This window comes from Diabrotica undecimpunctata, chromosome 2, assembly GCF_040954645.1.
Source record: "Diabrotica undecimpunctata isolate CICGRU chromosome 2, icDiaUnde3, whole genome shotgun sequence".
NCBI lineage: Eukaryota > Metazoa > Arthropoda > Insecta > Coleoptera > Chrysomelidae > Diabrotica > Diabrotica undecimpunctata.
The window spans coordinates 66,604,324-66,629,111 of NC_092804.1; the positions used below are offsets into that span (position 1 = coordinate 66,604,324).

A 24,788-nucleotide genomic window follows, 5' to 3' on the forward strand; every position below is an offset into this window, starting at 1 on the left:
TACTACGATTTAAGAAAAGTCCTAAGTAAGTTAAAAACCAATGAAGTAACGATATTTATGGGTGACTTTAATGCCAAAATCAGTAAGGGTAGTTATGGTGAAGTAGTAGGTTCATGGGGTCTGGGTGAGCGAAATGAGAGAGGAGAACGCCTACTCACATTTGCTACGGAAGAAGAGTTGGTAATCACCAATACACTCTTCAAATTACCACACAGAAGGTTGTACCTATGGCGCTCACCCAGTGACACGCCAGAAAACATCATAAGAATTATTATAAATATCTAAACAGATGATTCGATATTGTTATTAATTGGATGAAATTATTAAATTTTTACAATCGTTACGAATCGTATCTTATAGTGACAGATATTCTTTTAATTTTTTACTTCTCATTTAATGTTATATTTTCGCTATTCTACGATGTTACCCGTGACGACGCCATCTTGTGGCGCTGTTCCATGATGCCCGAATCAACACTTTACTGCAGAGAAAAAAAGGAATATAACGCCAGTATAGAAGCTTCGCTTTAAACACTCTGCATGAAATTATATCTGCCAATTCTTTCAAAGGATTTGAAAAGCTCTTGCTGAATAAATTGTAATGAGTTCTCTCAGAACACCAAATAATAACAAACAACCTTTTTACATTTAGATAGCAACATGGAACCACATAGCGAATTCACTGCATCTGTAATTTTATTAATGCAGCTGAAGTCTAGAACACAATTTGCTGTTAAAAGTTACACAGTTTCTTCTCCTAAACTATTTCATTACCTATTTTAAGTCCTACCTTATTGACCCGCATTTTCTTCTAAAAATTAACGATCAGTATACAAATCTAAATCCAAGTACCGGAGTACCTCAGAATTGCATTCTTGAACCTGTTCTGTATCTAATTTTTGCAGCTCACCTTACCATGTGCAATACCGCAACTACAACAATGGGCAACAACGTACGCAGATGACACGGCAATTTAGCTTCACATCCAAATACTCTAGACTCTAGAATACTACTTCCAAACTCCTTTAGATCTATCTTGACCGAATACAAATTTGCCTAAAATTCAGGGTAACAAAATGATCATGACATTCCTACAGCATAGATTAACGCGAAAGGAACACATATTGACGAAACAGAAACCATTGGGTCTTAAGCTCAGTAGACTCTGCGGGTTAATATATCGAGGAGCACAGCTAACTCTTCATAAACTCAATATGAAGTTCAACCACCAGAATGAAATCTAACTATGGAGATCAGCATCGAGGTCGCATATAGATATCTTAAAGAGATTCTAATAAAAAGTTCTCCGCATCATTACAAATAAACCATGGTATGTACCTTTTCTTTCATTATTAGTGATATTTAAATAAAAACTGTCAAAGAAGGGATTTAAAATTACTCACAGAAATATGATACAAGACTAGAAAATGGCACAGAACCTCAAGATGCCACAACCAAATCAATGAATGAAGTGTCACAGTCCCAGTGACTTTCCAACAATATTTTTAAATCGATTTAACTATTTAGTTAGTTACGTATTTATTTTATTGCACTAAAATATTTATTCTATTTTTTGTGCTCATCATTCCACATTTTCTGTATAATTTTTTTTTGATGGATCTAACTCTTTGCAGTTTATTTGATCGTTTATACTGTAATGGGATTTAATTAAGCATCCAGAAATCAGATCTAAGTAACCCAATTCAGTGTAAAAATTTAAAATCCTTTTAATACTATTATTTATTGCTTATTGCTCAATGCGATTGTTTGTTTATGACATTGAAAATATCGGTTTAACTAAAACACGCTTACCGAGACGCTGACCTAGTGAAATTTGCAATGTAATCAAAAGCTTATTTATTATTGTGTACAAATTATATTAGAAAAAACCCAAACGCATAAACAAATGCGCGTGAGTTAAATACCTGGAAAATAACGGGAGTAGATAATTAAGAATTAAGAGTTAACAGTTGAAGCTAGTGTTGTCATCCGTCAACTAGGTACTCTCTCTATTATTCTTCTTAGAGAACCAATAAAGTAATTATGAGTATGCAGTGAGTTCGAGTTAATCAACCACATGCAGGGGGTAAACTACCTCTAGAGTTCCACTATACGGAACTCCTGATGGAAGCAATCTAATAAACATTATATGATTATCCAGCATTATTATAATACTTTACTTGAATTAATAAGTATTATTTTATTTATATTGTTTATAAGTTTACTTAATTAAGTTTGTTTTTTCTATTAAATTGTTGGTATTATTGTTTGTGCTATGTATGCCAAAACAAAACTTTTCTACTGAATATTTCAAATGGGAACATATTTTTTAGCAAATTGGACGAATAAATTCCAGAAATTCACAATACTACTTCGAGTAATAAACGAGATCGAAGTTTTGTTTTTCTTCGGATATTCGAATAAAATTGGCAATTTGTATTATACGAACAACGATATTTGTTTAGAAAATGGGACTGTTTATCACTGTCGTCTTATTTTAGTTATACCCATGTTTTATGCATATCCCATGCTAAGAGGATATTTTGTTTTTATAAACAAAACAACAAAGGAAAAATTTTTTGTTTCAAGGATCATAAAAAATGAAATAAACTTAGTGACATAAAACAGGATTTTTTTAAGAAGAGTAAATATTATAATCAACATGTAATTTCTACTCCTATATACCTACAGTAAGATTCATTTTTAAAAATCACTTTATTTAGCCAAATTAGTTGCGCACCTGAAGATGCAGGCCAAGATCTTTTTACAAATCGTCAAGTTGACACAAACAATAAATAACTCATTTTTTGTTAGTTTAAAATAATCGACAACATAAAAAATCCTTTTCTAAAAATTTAAAATTATATTTTTTAATAAATTATTTTGATAAACGACTTTAGAACAACGTTTCACTACCTCATCTTCATCAACTGTACGTGCTGATAAATGAGTATGATGCTTTGCTCCAGAAAGCAACGAAAAAATATAGAAACTGACACAGAAATCGACTACAACATAAACAAATTAAGTTTGTTAATGTTTGTATTAAATCGAAACAAATGAAGAACAAAAGTACTGAAACTGGAACAGAAGACAACAATTTTTTTTTGTTGTTGAATGTAGTTTAGAACAGAGAGTCAGGTGTACGTTTTAAAATTCCTGTCCAAACTTCAAGTGAAAAACAATTCCGCCTCTTCAGATTTCCTTCAGAAATGAAATCTACGTTACGACACATTGTTAAGCAGGTAGTAGCTGACGCTAGTATTGTCTTTTAAGAGTAGGAAGTTGATTACAAAAGTTTCAGTTGTCTTTTGATTTTAAACATCCATTGCTGTTACTTAAAAGTCAACGTCTAATTGATTTAATCATCGAATGGTCTCGTCAAACGCATCTGCTCTCTGGTTTAAAAGCGATGCATTATTTCTTGATTCAGAGCTTTTGGATTCTGTCTCCGAAAAGTGCCATTTATCGCTGTTTATCAAAGTGCATAAGTGCCAACCTAAATCTTACAACCCTTTTATGGCGAATTTGCCAATTGTCTGACTTACTCAATTACGTACTTTCCTATCTATTTGTGTGGATTTTTCAGGACCATTTTCGTTATTATTTTCCAAATATAGAGGTGCAAAAACATACAAAGGATATGTTTGTGTGTTCATGTGTACGAGCACAAACGCCATTCATCTGGAAGTAACTTCGAGTCTTAGTTCTGATTCCTTTTTAGCTGCCTTTTGTAGATTTGGTATTTCGACGAGGTAAATACCTAACAATTGCGGTACCAATTTTAAAGGAGAAACGACATCATTAAATTAGCTCACTCTGCTGCTAAGGCTATTTCTATTACGTGGGATTTTAATCCACCTGGCCCCCCTCATTTTAATGGATTAGCCGAGGCTGACGTCAAATCATTTAAGAACCATATGTATCGTGTTTTGGGTATACCAGTTTTAACTTATAAAGATTTCAATACTCTAATTACTCAAATAGAGGCAGTCCTTAACTCTCGTCCTTTGTTATATTATATTGGAACCAAAGTGCCATAGTTCAAATTTATGGGCAACAGTCAGAAGAAATGAAGGTCTGTAGAGGAGTTAGACAGGGATACGTTTTATCGTTACTTTTTTTAACTTATATTAAGAAACCAGAGGTTTTCGAACTCTGGTTATACCGCAGAGTATTAAAAATATCATGGCCTGATAGAATTACAAATAAAGAAGTACTTTAGATTGGAGATGGTTGATAAAGAAACAGAAATAGTTACTACTATACAAACCAGAAAACTGGAATACCTAGGCCACGTCATGAGGGGACCAAAATATGAAATTTTGAGACTCATAATACAGGGAAAGATTCAAGGAAGATCTGTTGACCGAAGGCAAAATTATTGGTTGAAGAATATACGTACTTGGTGTCAATACAGATCGATTAATTTGTTTAGAGCAGTAAACATTTAAAAATAAAAATAGCCATTATGATTGCCAGCCTCCCTAGGGAGACGGCACTCCCTAGGGAGGCTGGCTTTTCGTTGTTTCTGAGAGAACGATTCATTCTGCACAAAAGTGCTAGTTGTAAATAAGAAACTCCACAAGATCGAAGAAAGCAAAACACAAAACAAAAACGATCTTGAAATACTCACAAGAAGGGAATCGAAGAAAACAATATTGTCATATGTAAAACGCTTATTAGAAAAATCAAAAGGACAGAAAATAAATATTCAACATTCAAAACAACTAACACACTCAGATCCATTTCATCAAAAACCAAACAAAACAACATACAGGTGAGATTAAAGAACTGCATTTATAAAATACCTTGCGAATGCAACAACTTTTACTTGGAAGAATGTTCAAGACCACACACCAAATGTTAGGATAAATAAGCATGAATTTTATATTTCAAACAGAGACTTTTATATATCTTAGATATGCAAACATGATAGAAAGAATGAACACAAAGTCCAATGAAAGGATGCATCAATAGTTATAAAAGAAACATATAGTTATGAACGAAACATCTTGGTAAAAAGAAGAAAATCAATGAAGCAGAATCTTACTAAATGAAACAAATTGTAAAACATGGCTGATGACTATAACACCGAGGCCAAGCCACCGAAACAAAATGAAAAATTTGATTTCATTTCGAAGCAATTTTAGTTTATATATATATATATATATATATATATATATATATATATATATATATATATATATATATATAATAACGGATTTATTACGGCTGTCGCCGCTTCTCCGCCCCCAATTTCCATCTTTTTCTGTCATATGCAGTTGCCTCTTCTAAGTCTCTTGATGCCATTGCTTCATCAATATCGTTGCGCCAACTTCTCCGTGGTCGTCCTCTCTTTCTTCTTTCAGGAGGGATCCATTCCAGTACTCTCCTAGGCCATCTGTACTCTGGCATTCTTTTAACATGTCCGAACCAGATTAATTGTTTTCTTTCTATGTCATCATTGATATTTCTCTCCATTTTCATTTCGTTTCTTATTTGTTCGTTTCTAACTCTCTCCAGTTTCGATCTACCGCAGCTTCGTCTCAGATAATCCATTTCTGTCGTCATAAGTTTGTTTCTATTAGCTTTGGTGACGTCCCATACTTTAATTTAGTTTAATTTCTCTTAAAAATATCTTATGAGAATTAAGGTAGCCAATATAATACATGTTAAACAAACATCAAAATCTTCTGAAAAAATGTTTTGAAGCTAAAATTTAAAATAAAATCTCAAACAAACGTATTTTCAACTAAAATTGTGGTCAAATTTCAATACATATAGAAAATAATAAAGAAATCTAATGTTTGGCCAGTAAATATAGAAATATTAACTACCAAAACTAAAAAATATAAATATAAACAGAATAATTTTTCGAAAGAGATTAAAATTAATGCCTTGGTTTTTAATTACCAGGAATGGCGCATATTTCCAGTTACTACGAATGGTGTATTTAATTACGAGTGGGTACATGGTTTTTTATATGTATTGTAACACTAATGATCCGTATTAAAAATAAAAACATGTATACATCGTTAAACCTTCTGAAAATATTGTTTAAACCCTAATAATCCCCTTACAACAAAATACATGAAATTCTAAAACAGCGTCGGCTGCCGCAGGGTTTAATAGAAAGGAAATTTTTATATATAGAGGCAAGGGGATAATAAAAAATTGCAAGATGCGAACGATTATAAAGGCCTTAAAATAAAAATAAAATAAATTATAATAGCATTCAAGTATAATTGGCCAGTAAAAAGACAGTTAAATTGCTTCAAAATGTGCAAGAATATAAAAATGTTTGTATATCTTTTTCCGTAACCTGACCATAATGTAACTCAATAACATAAAGTAAAGCTAGGTTTTGGAAAAGCACAACTGCAAGTAGAATACGGAATATAAGTAAACTAAGAAAAACTGAATTACATAAAACTCTAATACAACAGTGTTGTCTTTGTACACAGTATTGAATTATTACTACAACATCTAAAGGTAATTAGTAGAAAAAGTAAGACAAACAAAGCGTATGTCCTTAATAAAAAAAAAAGAAACAGAATAATACTGTTACGATAAATATCCTGGCCTAAAAATAACTGTAAAATATATGATGACTGATTCTAATATGTTTTAGATTATACGAGACCTTTCGACCATAAACCCCAAGTAATAAAAAAACTGGTTCCATTCGAATCTTCCGGAATTAGGCCTGTCCATTCGAGGCGAAACTAGGTCAATTGAGGTCAACATCCATTCAGTTCTAGAGCAGCTGTTTTCGTATAAATATGAGGGAACTTTTATTTTGAAAGCAGTTAATTCTCAACACCCGCGCTCGCGAATTTGTTACGTACGGATATAATAAATTATTGTCAGATAAGTTAGTATAAATAAAGAAATAAATTAAATCCGTAAGTGTTATAAATATTGAACCTTTTAATAAATTCACAACAAATGGTGTCAGAAGTGGGATCGAACATAAATTAGACTTATAATAATAATACAAGTGTGATATAAAATAAATTGTGAAAATGGCTACGATTTATGAGCTGACAGTGACTAATTTAAGAAGACATCTTGAAGACAGAGAATTAGCTTCTACCGGAAAAAAGGCTGAGTTAGTCCAAGAATGCTTTGCTAGAAGAAGGACTAGATCCAGAGACTTATATATTTGAAGATGCTGTCCTCTCGTCGATTTCCAAAGTTTCTGGTGACATCGCATCATTAGAGAACAAAGTTTCCGGTGACATCGCATCATTAGAGAACAAAGTTTCCGGTGATATCGCATCATTAGAGAACAAAGTTTCTGGCGATATTTCGAAAGTTTCCGGCGACATCGCTTCTTTAGAAAGCAAAGTTTCTAACGAGATTTCTTCTCTGGAAAGCAAAGTTTCTGCTAACATCTCTAAAGTCACTTCTGAGATGTCTGCTCTTGACGATAGAGTGTCTTCGTTAAAAAACCAAGTTGCTGCCGATATGTTGGCCTTCGAAGAAAAGATATGGAAAGAGATGGAAAGGAAGATGGAGGAAACAGGGACAGCAGAGAGAGGAAACAATCCAATTAGAGTAGAGATAAAAGAAGACGAGACGAAATGTAAGTTGGAAACACGGCCGAAATTTGAAGGAAGTGGAAGTTCTGTGCATGTCAAAGTCCCAACTTTCGACGGAAAATCGTCATGGAACAACTACATGAAACAGTTCGAATCAGCTGCAAGAGCGAATGGATGGTCTGAAAAAGAAAAGGCTATAAACCTGACTATCGCTCTTCGAGGAGATGCCTTAGATGTGCTTCAGACCATAGCAGTAGAGGAGACCGATGATTTCGAACAACTGAAGAAGAGGTTAAATATGCGATATGGCCACGAACATTTGGAGCATGTATATCAGTCGCAGCTTAAAAATCGTAGACAGAAGAAAGATGAGGCTCTTTAAGAATATGAAGTAGATATTGCCAGATTAGTACGATATGCTTATCCAACAGCTCCCGAAGACATGATGGAAAAGTTGGCCGTTCAAACGTTTATTGATGGTCTTCGTGATCATGAAATGCAGAGAACACTACGATTAGCTCGTCACAAGACGCTGGTTGATGTTTTATCCGCCGCCCTCGAATACGAGTCAGCTACGCAGGCCTCTGGCGGTTAGAATAAAGTTAGGACTGTAAAAGAGGAAGGAGATGAAGATAAACTTGACCAGCTCTTTAATTTGATGAAAAGCATGACATGCAAGAAAAAGAAGACCATAAAATCAAGAAACTCACCATCAGGAAAACCAGAACGAGTCAACCTTAGGGGAGCAGCTTCGACCCGGAACTTTTCCAAAGATCCTCTTATACTAATAGCTTCTTTGAAATGTCGTGAGGATAGTGTATATGTAGATGGAGACATAAATGGTAAAAAGCATACGTTGTTGGTGGATACCGGAGCGACCAGAACCATTATACGCCCGACAGTTATAAACAGCCGAAAGAAACTGTTACCAACGAGGTTGCGACTTCGAACCGCTACAGGTGAAAATGCTAACATTCATGGAGAAATCCAGGTACAATTGGGAATTGGAGCAGAAAAGTTCGTCCATACTGTTATAGTTGCTGACATCGAAGAGGATGTTATATTAGGAATGGACGTAATGAATATGCATGGATTCCAATTGGATTTTAAGAATAAGGTAATCAAAGTTGGCAACGAGGAGGTATTTCTCCATCCACATAATGACAACACTGTGCAAGCAGCCATTACAGAAGATACAGTCGTGCCTGCGAGAAGCGAAACGATCATAGTAGCGCGACTACAGGGAATTGTAGACGAAGGGACACCTGTTATGATGGAGCCTTGGAACCACGACGATGAGGTTGGCCGTGGAATCATAATTGGAAAGGAATTGGTGACTTCGGCTAAAGAAATTCCTGTGAGACTTATCAATGTCAACGACTACCCAGTGACCATCAAGAAAGAGACAAAGGTAGGAACTTGTGTACCTGTGACATCCATAATCCGTCAGGCGACAACATCTGATAATTCCAACGACAAATTCGACCAAATGGTTGCAGTTGCAGGACAGTCTCTAAATCAGATGGAGAAAAGGAAATTAAGGGAATTTCTTCGGCAGTATCGTGATATTTTCGTACCGAAAGGAGGAAAGACGGGAAGAACTACGGTTGTTAAGCATAAAATTGATACTGGTAATGCTAAGCCAATTCGTCAAACAGCTCGACGATTACCACAGGCGAAAAGAGAGGAAGCTGAAACGATTGTTCAGGAAATGAAGAAAGACGGGGTGATAGAACCTTCTACGAGCCCATGGGTCTCTCCGGTGGTCCTGGTTAAGAAGAAAGACGGAACGACGAGGTTCTGTGTGGATTACCGTTTGCTGAACAACGTTACCAAGAAAGATAGTTATCCTCTGCCTCGGATCGATGACACATTGGACACATTGGCTGGAAGTAAATTGTTTTCTACTTTAGATTTGAAGTCTGGATACTGGCAGGTAGAAATGGACCCAGTCGATAAAGAAAAGACAGCCTTCACCACAGGATCTGGATTGTGGCAATTCAACGTTATGCCATTTGGACTTTGTAATGCTCCTGCGACATTTGAGAGGCTTATGGAAAATGTGTTGAGAGGGTTATCTTGGAAAACATGCCTGGTTTATTTAGATGACATAATCGTCTTGGGGGAGACGTTCGAAGATCATTTGAGGAATTTAGAAAACGTTTTTAATCGACTTAAAGCTGCCCAATTGATGCTAAACCCCAAGAAGTGCCAGCTATTTCAAGGTAAAGTCAATTATCTGGGTCATATAGTCAGTAAAGAAGGAGTGGCCGTGGATAAGGGAAAAATCAATTCCATTAAGGAATGGCCAAAACCAACTGACAAACATCAAGTGAGAAGTTTTCTTGGACTATGTACTTACTACCGGAGGTTTATTAAGAAGTTTGCAGATATCGCTAAGCCATTAACGCGACTTACAGAGGAAGCAAGAGAATACCGCTGGGATATAGACTGCCAAAATGCCTTCGAAACGTTGAAAAAGCATTTAATAACAGCACCAATTTTGGGGTATCCACTGCCAGAAGGAGAGTTCATCTTAGATACGGATGCAAGTAACGTGGGAATTGGAGGAGTGCTGTCTCAGATTCAAGAAGGACAGGAACGAGTCCTCGGATATTTTAGTAAAGTCCTTTCAAAACCTGAGCGGAATTATTGCGTCACGAGAAGAGAACTTCTAGCAGTAGTTAAATCAGTAGAGCACTTCTACCAATACCTCTATGGCAGAAAGTTTCTAATCCGAACCGACCATGCCGCCCTTAAGTGGTTGATGCAGTTTAAGAATCCAGAGGGTCAGATAGCCAGGTGGATCGAACGACTCCAAGAATACGATTTTAAGATTGAGCACCGGGCCGGAGTTAGCCACAGAAACGCTGATTCTCTTTACAGAAGGCCATGCCCAGCAGAGTGTTCCCACTGCAACAAAACGGAATCCAAGGAAGCAGCAGTGCTAAGAACGACGATTGTCAACGACGACTGGACGCCTACTAAGATAAGGGAAGAACAAGAGAGAGATCCAGTTATACAGAAAATCCGAAAATGGAAAGAGGAAAACCGTCGACCACCTTGGCAGGAAATATCAAACCTATGCTCAGTAGTTAAGACGTATTGGGCCCAGTGGGACTCATTTATCATCGAAGATGGCTTGCTCAAACGAGTCCTGGAAAATGATGACGGTTCAGAGAAGAGAAGACAGTTGGTGATCCCAAAGAGCAGAATAGCCGAAGTACTTCGTCAGTTACACGACAGTCCATCGGGAGGGCATTTTGGTGTAAGGAAAACCCTTCAGCGAATTCGGGAACGGTTTTATTGGATGAACAGTTCCGACGATGTAAAAGACTGGTGTAAGAAATGTACTATTTGTGCCACGAGTAACGGGCCTTACCGAAAAAGGAGAGCTCCTATGAGACAATATAATGTTGGAAGCCCGTTTGAAAGAATAGCTTTAAACATCGCTGGGCCATTTCCAGAAAGTGAAAAGGGAGGCAAGTACATGCTGGTAGTAATGGATTACTTCACTAAGTGGGTCGAGATTTACGCACTTCCCGACCAGAAGGCCGCCACCGTTGCAGATAAGTTAATCCAAGAATATATCAGCCGATTTGGAGTGCCTTTGGAGATACATAGTGACCAAGGCAGGAACTTCGAAAGCGATCTATTCCAAGGAATATGTGATAGACTAGGCATGAAGAAAACAAGAACTACCGCGTATCATCCGCAATCGGATGGTATGGTAGAACGAATGAATAGGACAGTTGGCAAGTATTTGACAAAGATGGTGTCCGATCATCAGCGAGACTGGGACCAATACCTTCCGTTCTTCACAATGGCCTACAGATCTGCTGTTAACGAATCAACAGGCCAGACACCAGCCAAAGTCCTATTCGGACGCGAAATGCGACTACCTTGTGATCTCGAGTTTGGATGTAAACCTGGAGAAGATGTAGCAGGTGAAGATTATGTGATCGAATTACGAAGAAGAATGGACGATGTACATGAGTTGGTCCGTTCCCACCTTCAGATCGCTAGCGACAGAATGAAGAAACGGTACGATACACAAGCCGAAAAGGGTTGCTTTAAGAAGAACGACAAAGTATGGCTGTATAATCCCAAGAAGCGAAAAGGTTGTTCTCCCAAATTGCAGCAGTTTTGGGAAGGTCCATACCTCATTATGGAGAAGATCAACGATGTCATCTACCGAATAAACAAGATTCCGAGGGGAAAGCCGATGATAGTACACCATAACCGGTTGGCGTCTTTCGAAGGTGACCACAACGTAGATGAAGAAGTGGAAGTAAACCAAATCCACGATGTGTCTGACCTCACGTTTGAGGAATTCATGGGTGCCTATGGAGGTACCGGTAAAGCGAGACATGGTGTTACCACTGAAGAAAAGCAAGATCTACTCGCGCTCCCCGATGACTACTCGCTGGCCCTTACCATCCCGGCCAGTATCAAAGACGCACCAGGGTTGGCATCCGTCTTTCGAAGGAAGTTTGGTCGAGTTGCAGAACTTCAATGCCAGGTGCCAGCTCCCGGTAAAACCTTGAAACTCCAAGAGGCATCACGTTATCTTTTCTACCTGGTAACAAAAGACACTGCCCGTGACCAACCTATCTACCGAGATGTATGGGAAGCCTTACTTCAATTGAGAGAGCACGTACTAGAGTCCGACGTGCAAAAGTTAGCCATGCCAAAGTTGGAGTGCCGCCAATTAGATTGGAGGGTTATCCGAAATATGGTGGAGGAGATCTTTAAAGACACCGAAGTCCAGGTGTTAGTCTGTTGCAATCCGCATAGTTACTGGTGTGGAGAGAAAACCGTCCCTTGTCATTTTTATACAACTGGAAGTTGTAAAAGAGGGTCCAGTTGCCGATACCAGCATACCGTTCCAGTTCTAGTCCCGACAAGGTTCCAGGAGGAACCATCTTTTAAGAGGGGGGCAATGTTACGATAAATATCCTGGCCTAAAAATAACTGTAAAATATATGATGACTGATTCTAATATGTTTTAGATTATACGAGACCTTTCGACCATAAACCCCAAGTAATAAAAAAACTGGTTTCATTCGAATCTTCCGGAATTAGGCCTGTCCATTCGAGGCGAAACCAGGTCAATTGAGGTCAACATCCATTCAGTTCTAGAGCAGCTGTTTTCGTATAAATATGAGGGAACTTTTATTTTGAAAGCAGTTAATTCTCAACACCCGCGCTCGCGAATTTGTTACGTACGGATATAATAAATTATTGTCAGATAAGTTAGTATAAATAAAGAAATAAATTAAATCCGTAAGTGTTATAAATATTGAACCTTTTAATAAATTCACAACAATACCAAACAAAGTAAGAAAAGTTATTATTAAAAAAAGTTGAATATCTGCCGAATATCACAATGGAAATAAAACTAATGCTGTTGCAGTAGTTGAAATGAGTGCAATAGAAGAAAGTGAAGTTTTATCAATATCTTTTTCTAAAAAATGTTTTGAACATAAAACACTATATTTGTTTGGTTTCTTTTGGAAACCTAAAAATACAATTATATGCATCACTAAGTATTAATAACAAATTTATATTTTAAATAAAAAATATGATTATTAAACTAAAAAATATTATAAACAGCTTACAAATTGTTTATTAGTCTCTTTATATTCTGTGTATTCATAACTTATATTTTATTGGAAGTGGATGTTTTAATTGCTATTTTGGAAACTTTTAAAAATATTCAATAATGACTGAAAAATTATTCGAGAAACTTTTCTAAGTTACTGTAAGATTTTTTATGAGTACTATTAATTTATTCTCTGAAGTACGGGCCATTACTTTGTTTACATATTTGTATACTAACCTGTGGAACGTTATTCCTGAAGATTTTTTATTAACATTGCTTCTGTTACTGAAACTACGTTGAGAACTAGAAACCATTATTATGCACTATCACAGTATAATATTACAGTTTCTACTAAAGTATTACAAAACTAAACATATTCGAAAAACAACAAACGTAAACAATCATACACAATCTGTCAAAACGATCATAACAATATGGCCGAAGTGAGGTCGTTTTTAGTCACGTGATGCCCTCTCCATATATTCTAACTCGATGGCGGGTACCCAAAGCTGAAATATGTCAAATATCCCAGAATAAAAACATTTCACGCAGAACCATTTATATAAAAATAGCGGAGTCTGAGCAGGGAATGCCATGTCTAAATCTCCCAAAAAGTAGAAGACCACGTGTGTGTATTGCACAGAGAGATTGGCGAGAAGGGTAAAAAACAAGGTTGGAATATCAACGAGGAAACTGACTAGTCAATACAGATCTTGTTCGATTACAATATTGAAAAGGAATGATCTTAAACACAAAAGGCGATGTAAGTGTTTCAAATACTCTTAAGCACAACTACTTTATATACCAAGATGCCGTCGTCAACTGAGGCGGGTACACTCTGCCAATAACGAAAAGTATTTCTCTTGGAGTAACTCTAAAATGAGGGGAACCGATAGATTTTATAAAGAAAACGTAAAAGGCTGGCCTGACAATGTTAAATACAAACGTAAAGTAAAAATTGCAGATGAAATCCTTGTTTGGTGCGAAATTTTTAACAGAGGTGTATCTCGACCCTTTGTGGGAAGACTGATAGGTGAAATTTTAAATAGTCATAGTTATATTAACAACTGCCTTTCTAAACTACTTGAATTTGTTCACAAACATCATGATAATGACGATATCATTTTTTTGGATGGACCTCAAGACATACCCTCTTGCCATTACTCAAGAAATACCCAAAATTGGCTTTTACAACACCACATACCTTTTTGTTCCTAAATACAATAATCTTCTAAACCTGCCGCTGGCTTGTCCAATAGAGGTTTTTGGGCTTTACTATCTAGGAATGTTTATTATGGAGAATGCAAAGCCCAAGATGAAAAACAACTAAGAAAATTTACGAAAAACTGAGAGAAATTGATTTGAATTCCCTCCAGCACCTCATGAGAGAGATTCAAAGAATTTTGTGTCTGGTAAAGCAGAATGGCCCAGTCGACATTATTCGATAGTAAAGTTTAGTTAAGTATTAAGTTATAAATTTATGATAACTAGTTTTTAATACTTTTTTTTTTATTCGTTTACACATAATTATATCTAACAAAAAGTGATCTCGGAAAAAAACTTGCCCCAAAAAATAAATTTGAAATGAAACTATATAAAATATTTTTATTGATTTATCTAGAAAATTAAATTTTACGAAGTTTTAAAATGTTTATTTTATATAATCCAAACACAGTTGATAGAATCTGGTGGATGCGCCAAGATTTAAAAATAAAAAGTATAAATAACAATTTTATAGAATATCAAGTATCAATCTGATATATAGAATAGGTATTATTATTGTTATATACAAAAAATCTAAGATACGAAACATTTAACCAAATTTAAAGCTAACAGAAAGGGTTCATTTATGCAAGGTGGGTCGACAAAAACGAAACAGGTTTACTACAGTAGTAAAGTGACTAGTGAGTGTAGTAGTGTCTGGGGGCTCGGGAGACTGAGACCTCGGAAGCCCTGAAGAAGTCATCAGAGAGGATGTCGAAAGCTCGGCCCAATGGATATCGCTTCAACCCGGAAGACTGGTGAGTTTAATATTAATTTTTATAATAGTATTAATCTTAGCTCTAGGTTTAATTGTACTAATTAATATATATATATATATATATATATATATATATATATATATATATATATATATATATAGTTTAAATTCTAACAATTTTAAAAAGCCAACTTTTTGTAAATATTTTAATTTAATTCTCAAATACGTTTTCATATTTCAGTTATATCTGATACAGTCCGGTGTAAACAACGTAATAATAAACGTATCAAAAACGTGTTGACATAAAATAAGATGGCTACCTATATCCCATCTGCCTAGGGCGCTCTCGGAAGAACCCGTGAAATTTGCAAGAGGATATTTTGCTGGATATTTTATTTTTTTCTTCATGGAATTTATAGTCTGGCCGGGGCCGCAGGTACTCTGGGGAAAACAGTCGAATGGTTACAGAAAAGTATTATCCCAAAAAGCTTCTACGTGTTGCAGGGGCGTAGTAGGTTATATAACGGGAATATATGAATGTATTTTATAACATTTTTAAAACATTTTAACACAAGTATAAAACATATTAAATTTAGTAAAACCGATATTAATATAAAGTGCAATTAAATGTAAACTTATATTATCAATAGGAATTTTAGTCCACAATGGGACGTATTAAGACCTGACGTCAAAGTACTGTAGATCATCATTATCATTAATGGCGTTACAACTTTTCATGAGTCTTTGCAGCATTTGCTATTGCCTTCCATTTTTGTCGATCTTGTGCCACTATTTACCATGGTCTCACTTCCAATTTCTCCAGATCCTCTTTGACTAAGAGGCTGTCCATCTTTTACTAGGCCGTCCTACTAATCTTCTTCCATCTGGTCTTTCCCAAACTACATAATTTATAAGACGATGGTCATTACTACGTATCACATGTATTGCCCTTATTAGTCTATTTACCTTTATAAATTCTACTGGATTTTCCTTTCCGAAGAGACACTGTAACTCATTGCGTCTGCTCCTCTATTTGTTTATAACGCTATCTCTGCAAAGGCCATGTATTTTTTTTGTTAGCGTCCATTTTTCGCAGCCGTACGCGACTGTTCGTGAGAGAAGTTTTGACCTCATTAAATGTTGTATTAAAAAGAAAAATCTATTTCCCGCCAGTATTCACGTATCAACTTGTTCTAGTTTGTTATCATTAGTGATTGTGGCTCTTAGATATTTTAATTCTTTTACCCCCTCGAAGTTATGATCATTCATATTTCCCTTTTTCGCCGTCGTTCTTGTTTTGAAACGACCTTTTATTTTGTTTTTTCTTTATTTATTTCATATTTGTCATGGAGCTTTTCATGAGATTTTGGAGAGGCGTAAACTAGAATATCTTGGACATATAATCAGAGGACCAAGATATGAGTTCCTTCGGCTAATTCTCAACGGTAAAATTGAAGGAAAGAAATGGATAGGACGGAAGAAACTCTCTTGGTTGAGGAATATGCGGCAGTGGACAGGTTTGACAGCGGACCAATTGCTACACGTAGCGCAAGACCGAGATCAGTATAACAATATTATAAGCATGGTAGTCGCCGACGTTCCGTAGGGATATGGCACTCTCTAAGAAGAAGACTTCATATTTAATGCAGCTTCTTCACAGCATTTTCAAAACTTTTAAGGTTGATTGTTTTACTGCATCTAAGTCATCGGCAAAGGCGAGAACAATTTTTGCTGTTCGAACAGCCAATAAATTTTTTGCGTAACTTATTCAAATGCCAGATGAAACAACAAAGGGGATAACACATTTCCCTGTCTCAATTTAGAATTTACCCAGAAAGCATTTGACGGTTTCCCACCTATTCTAAATTGTGCAAAGGAGTTACATAATGTATTCATGCTACCGCAGCTAGTTTCTTAGGTATACCCAGCTCAACCATTGTATTCCATATAGTCCAGGCGGTATTTGTTGAAAAGCAGACCATAATGGATATTTACAATAGATGTCTACTTTTTTGCTGGAATCATATAAGAATGTACCTTGTAGCAATATTCACGATATATGCCAGTCGCAAACTTTGCGCTTTATTTTTTATTTAACATAATCTGAAACCTATTTGTGCTACCTATTTATATTTATATATTATGATAAAATATCTAGTCATATTTGTGTCTATAACTCGAGAGATATTACTTTTGTTTTATAACTTTACTTAATTTGATCAGCTAAAAATTGAAAATTTAATGTTAATTAAGAGTTTTGCCCTTAACGTTTTTCGAGCGCTTAACATAACCCGTAGCCTACAAATTCCTCCTAGAGAATCTATGAATAATACGACTAAAACCTGTAATAAATTTCATTGAGATCGTTTTATTAGCCTTTACATAATAATTTTCTAAAATTTGCAAAATTATGCTGAGTCGAAAATAAGCACTTTAAATAGTCAAAAAAGTTTTGATAACTAGAGCCTAACCTTTAAAAGCTATAGCATGATATTTTAGTTTTGCGTAACAACAAATGTGAGGTATTTGAAATATGCTTAAAAACGTTGGATTTAAACTTTCACACAACAAACGATCTAAAACAACATTTAAAACTTATTTTTTTTTCAATTATTACAGTAGTACGTTTTTCAAAAGAACAAAACTACTGCAATAATCTAAACCCAAAACAGTCTATTTAAATGCATTTATCGTAACGAGTTATCGATTTTAATGTTAAACATTAAACTCTGCTTTTCTTATTCATATTTCAAATGCCTCACATTTCTTGTTAAAAGGCAAAACTAAAATTTAATGCTATAGCTTTTTTAATAGGCTCTAGTAATCAAAACTTTATAGTGACCAGTTAACGAAAGGAAGAGATTGTATTAACCTCGTGAGAATTATAAAAAGTTGCAAAAATCAAGCGACGTTTATTTATTTAACACCTGTATAAAATCGGTGTTAAAAATCGGAGTTTATTTGCGGCAAAATACAAAAACTGCATACAAAACCTAAACTTTTTACCTTTAAAACGCTTCTTGATTTTTGTCAATAGGTCACTTAAATCAAAAGGTATCGATATTTTTACCGTTGAGCTGATACAAATTATTGAACATTGATTTCGTGCGTAACTAGCATGCAAAATCGTCGCTTCAAGCGTTGCTTTTAAGAGAACGGTTCAATCTACACAAAAAATGCATAAAAACATTTTTGTTTAGAATTATCTTAGCTACATTTTTTATTTGAAAGATTTTTTTGTACGGTGTACAGATTCTGTATAAATCGAGTTTTTTGCCTTTTTTGACCCAAATGCGAGAGGTTTTAGGGAAAAGCCGCGGGGTAAAAGTGGTAAACTTAGTTGCATCCTTTTTGGAGTCCTAAAATTAATATTCTTAGTAAAATTCAGTTTCTTTGTATGATTTTTAGAGGTTCAGTGGCATTTTTGTCTCTTACGACTGGAGTAATAGTTAAATTGGACCATTTGATCCCCAATATAATAATACATTCTTTCATTGACTGGTTTAAAGTCTACTAACTCCGATTGCAGTATTTAATTTATTATAAAGCCTTTTTTTATTCCTTTTTATTCTTTTTTCATGATGAGTTTCACCTCCAGATTACTAATGGGTTCTCCATGCGTATTAATTGTTAGTACTGTAGTTATACCATTATTTTAGATAAGTTGTGCTCTGATAAACCCATTCAAATAGAAATACCTTTATAACCAAGCTTGCATAAATTGTTTAAAATAATTTAGCATCTATTGTTTAGCTTATGTTGCTAGTGTACTAGATTAAAACAGCCGAATGCAACATAATTTTTATAGTAAATTTCCATTATACTTACAAAAAGGGAGAAAGTATTATCGTTTACAACATTAAAAAAAAAACACGTAAAATATTTAAGTCTAGTACTGTTTCTGACGGTTTGTAACATAAATACATATAAAAACATTAACTTAAAAAGCTCTTAACCCTTTTTTATTAGATTCCCCGCAGCAATTTGATAAGTATATTATCGTTACCCTGAGGGTAATATTTTCTATATTTTTATTGAGTTTACCAGCCAATACGATAAAAACCTCAAACCACACCGCTGGGCCGTCCCAAAAGCATATCCCAAACATCGTACTGGAAGCTGGCTAGAGAATTGTAGAAATGGCATTTTGGATTTTCATACAAAATTGGGTTATTCAAATTCTTTTTACAATGTTTATTCCCGTGGAATTTTATGCATTTGAGACAATATGATACAAACGATGGCACGGGGAAAATAAGAAACACGTCTGCAATAAAGCAGATGGAAATGGGGGTTAAGGCGAATATTTTTGTACAATCTTTTAGATTTGTTGAAAATTGTCGGACAGTACTTTATTCTTGTGGGATTTGGCAATAGTTATTGGTATATAAAATCTATTTTGTGTATTTTAAGGGTTTATTATGTATAACTATATTTATACAATTATTTTGACAATTTTGACAACAGATAATTAGTGTAATATAATTATGAATGCGCCCAGTACAAAACAATTTCCTTAATAAGCCACACACTTAAGATATTTCTCAAAATAATACAAGGAAGACTATACAAAAAAATAGAAGATATAGATGACACCAAGTTTGGATTCAGAGGAGGACTAGGAACGAGAGAAGCTTTGTTCGCTTTTAACTTTCTCGCGCAAAGACGACTAGATATGAACCAGGATCTCTATGTCTGCTTTATAGATTATCAAAAGGCTTTTGATAGAGACATCAGAAACTCTAAAACTGTTAATAGAAAAGCATGTGGATAGTAGAGATATACGGGTTATTGTCAATCTGTACTAGAATTAAAAGGCAAAGATCAGAATCGAAAATGTCGATACAGAAACTATATAAATCAAAAGAGGTGTTACACAGGGTTGCGTGCTGTCCCCATTGTTATTCAACAGCGAAGCTATTTTTAAGGAAGCAATATCATAGGAACAACAGGGTATATCAATAAACGGAAAAATCTTGAACAACATAAGATTCGCAGACGACACCGCTGTTTTTGCAGACAGTCTAGAAGCACTGCAACGATTAGTATATAGATTAAATCAAGTCAGTCAAGCAACGTACAGTAGAAAGACTAAATATCGAGGGGAACAAGTACAAAGAGTGAATAATTACAAATATCTGGGAATCTGGGTAAATGAAAACAATGACCAAGGTAGAGAAATAAGGACACAGGACAAATTACCATAATGCAAGGTAAAATCAGGGGTAAAAGATCCATAGGACGATGAAGAATTTCCTGGCTAAGGAACCTAAGAGAGTGGTATAGTTGGGGCTCAGTAGATATTTTCAGAGCAGCCGCCAATAAGGTATGGATAGCTGTGATGATAGCCAACCTTCGATAGGGGAAGGAACTACAAGAATAAGAATAATATAATTGTAATAATATAAATAGTATGCTTATATATATATATATATATATATATATATATATTATATATAGATTTATATATATATATATATATATATATATATATATATATATATATATATATATATATATATAATTCATATTGATATGATCCGAAAATGTATGTAAAGAATAATTAATAAAGAAAAAGAAGACACAACAATTTGTAAAACCATGGTATAGTTATAGCATATTTAGATATACGGTTTAATTTTATTGTGTTGTAAGGTTACATATATTGTTTTGTGAAGAAAAGAGACTTTTTCAATTTTAGATTTACGGTAAATTTCGGACTTTTCAATTAGCGTAAGTAAACAAAATGTTATATTGAAATATCAAATCTACCTGCATTTTTTCAAGGATTAATTTCGGTTACCACGAAATAAGTCATTAAGAGCATTAGTACAAAGTAGAAAGTCGTTTGTCTGATATTTTTGTACACAAGTATGGGAATCGGAAAGTGTTGGCGTTTGGAGAATTGAGTCGAGGATGTTGATTGGTCAACAGACAATTAGGGAAGGGATTGAGAGACGAGAATGATTTTTGAAGCGAAAAAAGAGCATCTACTGTTGGACGAGAAGTGACAAAAGATATCAAATCGACAAGTGTGTGTTTTTTTAAACGTTGAAAAAAAGTATAGATTTTGTGAAAAAGTAGTGTCAGTAAGTTTTAAAAGCTGATTTGCCGGATGAAAAGTTTGCAGAATTTGTAGGTACCCGTAAATTATTATTCCTGGAGAGATTCGTAGTTAAGCAGATAGGGACAATCCCAAAAAGGAGATAGAAAAGTGAGTCAGTACGTTCTTTTGATCGACAGAACTGTTTTTATAAGCAGAACTAGGGAAGGAGTTGTTCAATAGAGATTTAATTAAAGTAAATCACATTTATAAAGTGACGAGAGAGAATCTCTCTCTTCAGAGAGAAATTTATTAAGACGAGACAATAGATTGGAGTAATTTTCCTATTGTAATTTTATAAGTGAAAGCTATATGATTTGGGAAACATGTATTTCTAAGGGATTTCATTAGTTGTATAAACAGTTTTAAAGGTTTATTTTACGATTATATTTTAATTGTGTTACACAAATTTAAGTTTTTTTATTTCTTTCTTTCTTCTTATTTGACACTATTGAAGATAAAAGTATTTTTTGAACTCAAATAGGAACACTGAGATAAGAAAACATATGAATTGTGAAATTGGCGTCGTTAATAAAATTTATTCACATATTCGTAATAAAATTCATTAAATAAAAAAAAAATTTAACTAACTAATTGGATCATAATTAATTTAAAAATTGTTTTATCATATTTCAAATTTACAATATCATATATATATATATATATATATATATATATATATATATATATATATATATATATATATATATATAATTAGTGCAAATAAAACCACACTTATACTCCAGTCGTTAGAGACGAAAATGACACTGAGCATCTAAAAATATACGAACTATCTAAATTTTGCTGAGAATGTTAATTTTAGGATCTCAAAAAGGTTGCAAAAAGTTGCCACATCAACCCTCGGCCTTCCCCTTAAAACTCCCTTTGTATGGGGAATACATAGATTTACCAAGAATCTGAATGCCGTAGAAAAAAAGAATTCAAACAGGAAATGTAACTGAGATAATTTTGAACAAAAATATTTATTAGCACTTTTTCTGTGGAATGAACTGATTTCTTAGCAACAACACTTGAAGCGCCCGTCGATTTTTAATGCCAGTTATGGGCGTGAAATCAACTTTTAAATCAAATTTGTATCAACTAGACGGTAAAAATTCGATATCTTTTGATCAGTATATCCAAACGACAAAAATCAAAACGTGTTGTAAAGGTGAGGAGTGCAGCTATTGTACCCAATTTGTTTGAATTTAGCCGCAAATGAAGTCAGTTTCTATAAAGCTGTTAAATAAATAAACGTTGTGCAATTTTGAATATTCACACACGATTCAAAAATCTTTTATTTTTTTATTTCCATTTAATTTAGAAAGCAGTAACTTTTATTATAAAAATGGAATGTGCAAAAGCTAAGAGATGCGAGAATTGCAGAACGGTACTCGGAAAACATCACTAACAGGCGAAGGAATCAAAATGTAAATGAAGAAGGTCAGAGAGATATAGATTCCTGCTGGACCAGAATAAAAACAGAAATTATGTGCCCGGAAAAATCATTTGTTTAAAGATGAATGCAAGAATGCAACAAAAGAAAAAAATGAAGCCTATAGAAAGGTGCTTACCGAACTAGGACAACTATAAAGAATTACCAGATAAAGAGAAGGGAAGAAAAGAGTATGCCTAAAAGAAAAAAACAAAACCACTTAAAAAAAGGACTTAAATAAATAGAAAACCTCCATAGAGAGAAAGAATTCAGAGCATTATATAAGAAGGTTAACATCAACAGAAAATAATTCAAGGCCACCAAGTCAATGCAAAAGTCAGAATGGCGGCCTATTAACAACAAGGAAACATGCATTGAATAGATGGGTGGAATACTTTAACCAAGCACTTAATATGGAGTAAGAAGAAGAAAACCTGGAAGACGAAAGAGATGAGGTAAGGGAAACAGACGAGAAGAAAGAGGAACCACCAACGATTCTTAAAGTTAAAAAAGCAGTTAAAAAGCTGGCCAGAAACAAATCACTTTGAATAGATAATCTCCCAGCTGAACTATATAAAGAAGGTGGCCATGATACCATAATGGCATTACAGCAGCTTGTAAAAGAAATATGGACACAGAAAACCCTCCCAATGATTGACATATTGGAATACTATGCACCATACATAAAAAGGAGATATCTTTGAATGCTCTCTTCTTGACAAAATAGTTTTAAGCTTACATAGTACTACAACAAACTAAATATACCATGGAGTTATTAATCAAATAAAATGTTTATTGGTTTTTGGATATGCAGAAATATATGTATATGTAATAGATGTAATGATCTCCAGGCTGGAAGTCCAAACATCGCAAACGTAATTTTATACATTATTGTGGTTTATTCATTATTTTTTGTATCAGTACAAAATTTTTTCCCAGAATACTAAGATTTTAGATTAGTTACTTTCTTTATAGAGAGAGAGCTCCCACCCCATTTGCTTCACTTTACTATTCCGCGGGTGGTTTTATAGAAAAACACTGTAACCGACTAAAAAAATCATATCCAATGATTTTCTAAGCCAAAATTTTTATACAGATATTAAAACTGCAAACTGAAATTAAATCTAACAAATTTGTCATATGGTTTTAATCTGTAGATACGGTCGGTACATGTAAACAATTTTGTTCCTGTAAATACATAAAAATATATTAAGAAATAAGTAATCTCATTAAACACAAACCCATTACTTCATGTCTCCCTTTTCTACTCCCTAAGGAAATCTGTAGAAGGAGTTCATTACCGAAAATCAAATAAAAACTTACCACAACCACTGAAAATAAAATTTTCGATTTGAGTTGCGTAGCATGCATCAAATCTGGCATCGAGTTGAGTGCTTCCAGAGCTCTCGGTCTGCATTGACGGTAAAGGGACTCGTATTTGCTAACTACGTCCTTCCTGAAAAGAGAAAAATATAAAAATCAGTGGTGCAGACGAAAAATCAAGTTTTTATTTTAATAAAATGTATGCGTCTTTATGAATCACTGGTGCATTTTGAGTTATGATATTTAGTTTTCACTGTTATTAAAACAGATAATAAAAGGCAGGAGGGCGGATGAACAGCGGGTGCGGCCTTTATTAAAGACAAGCGATGAAGAACTTCCATGTGTTTTTTATTGTTGAACAAAAGATTTACGGTACACAGACCCCGGGGTGTTTGTATTATTCGTTTAATATAGACAGTTTTTTTCAAGGAAAACTTGCTTTCCAACTAATAGTTCTGTATATATAAAATTGTAGCACACAATATATTTGATATTTTTTGTTTTTATAGAGAAATGAAGAAACTTTTTAATACAAATAAACTATATTTATCCTTAGTTCTACTTCCATTATTGTTCCAACATGATGTGTATTAGACTCTTCGTTTTAATATCTGTATACAAGTGACGTTCAAAAAAATCTAGATTACGAGTATATATATTCGTAAATATATAGGGGCAAAAATATTGCATAGCAAATTCTTAAAACCTTATTTATTTGTAAATTAGAAACAACATCAAATACTTAACCAAAAGGAAACAAATCGTTAGAACAACCTTTAAAAGAAATTTTTTAAG

The 24,788-nt window shown here is 34.2% G+C and overlaps 1 protein-coding gene across 1 annotated transcript in view; it reads right to left on the reverse strand.

Moving 5' to 3' along the window:
- Nucleotides 1–24,788, reverse strand: part of LOC140434643 (uncharacterized) — a 335,946-nt gene that overhangs the window by 60,137 nt on the left and 251,021 nt on the right. The window contains exon 5 of the mRNA XM_072523057.1: nucleotides 23,994–24,126. Within this exon, the coding sequence (XP_072379158.1) occupies nucleotides 23,994–24,126 (133 nt within the window). The remainder of the gene's footprint in view (nucleotides 1–23,993; nucleotides 24,127–24,788) is intronic.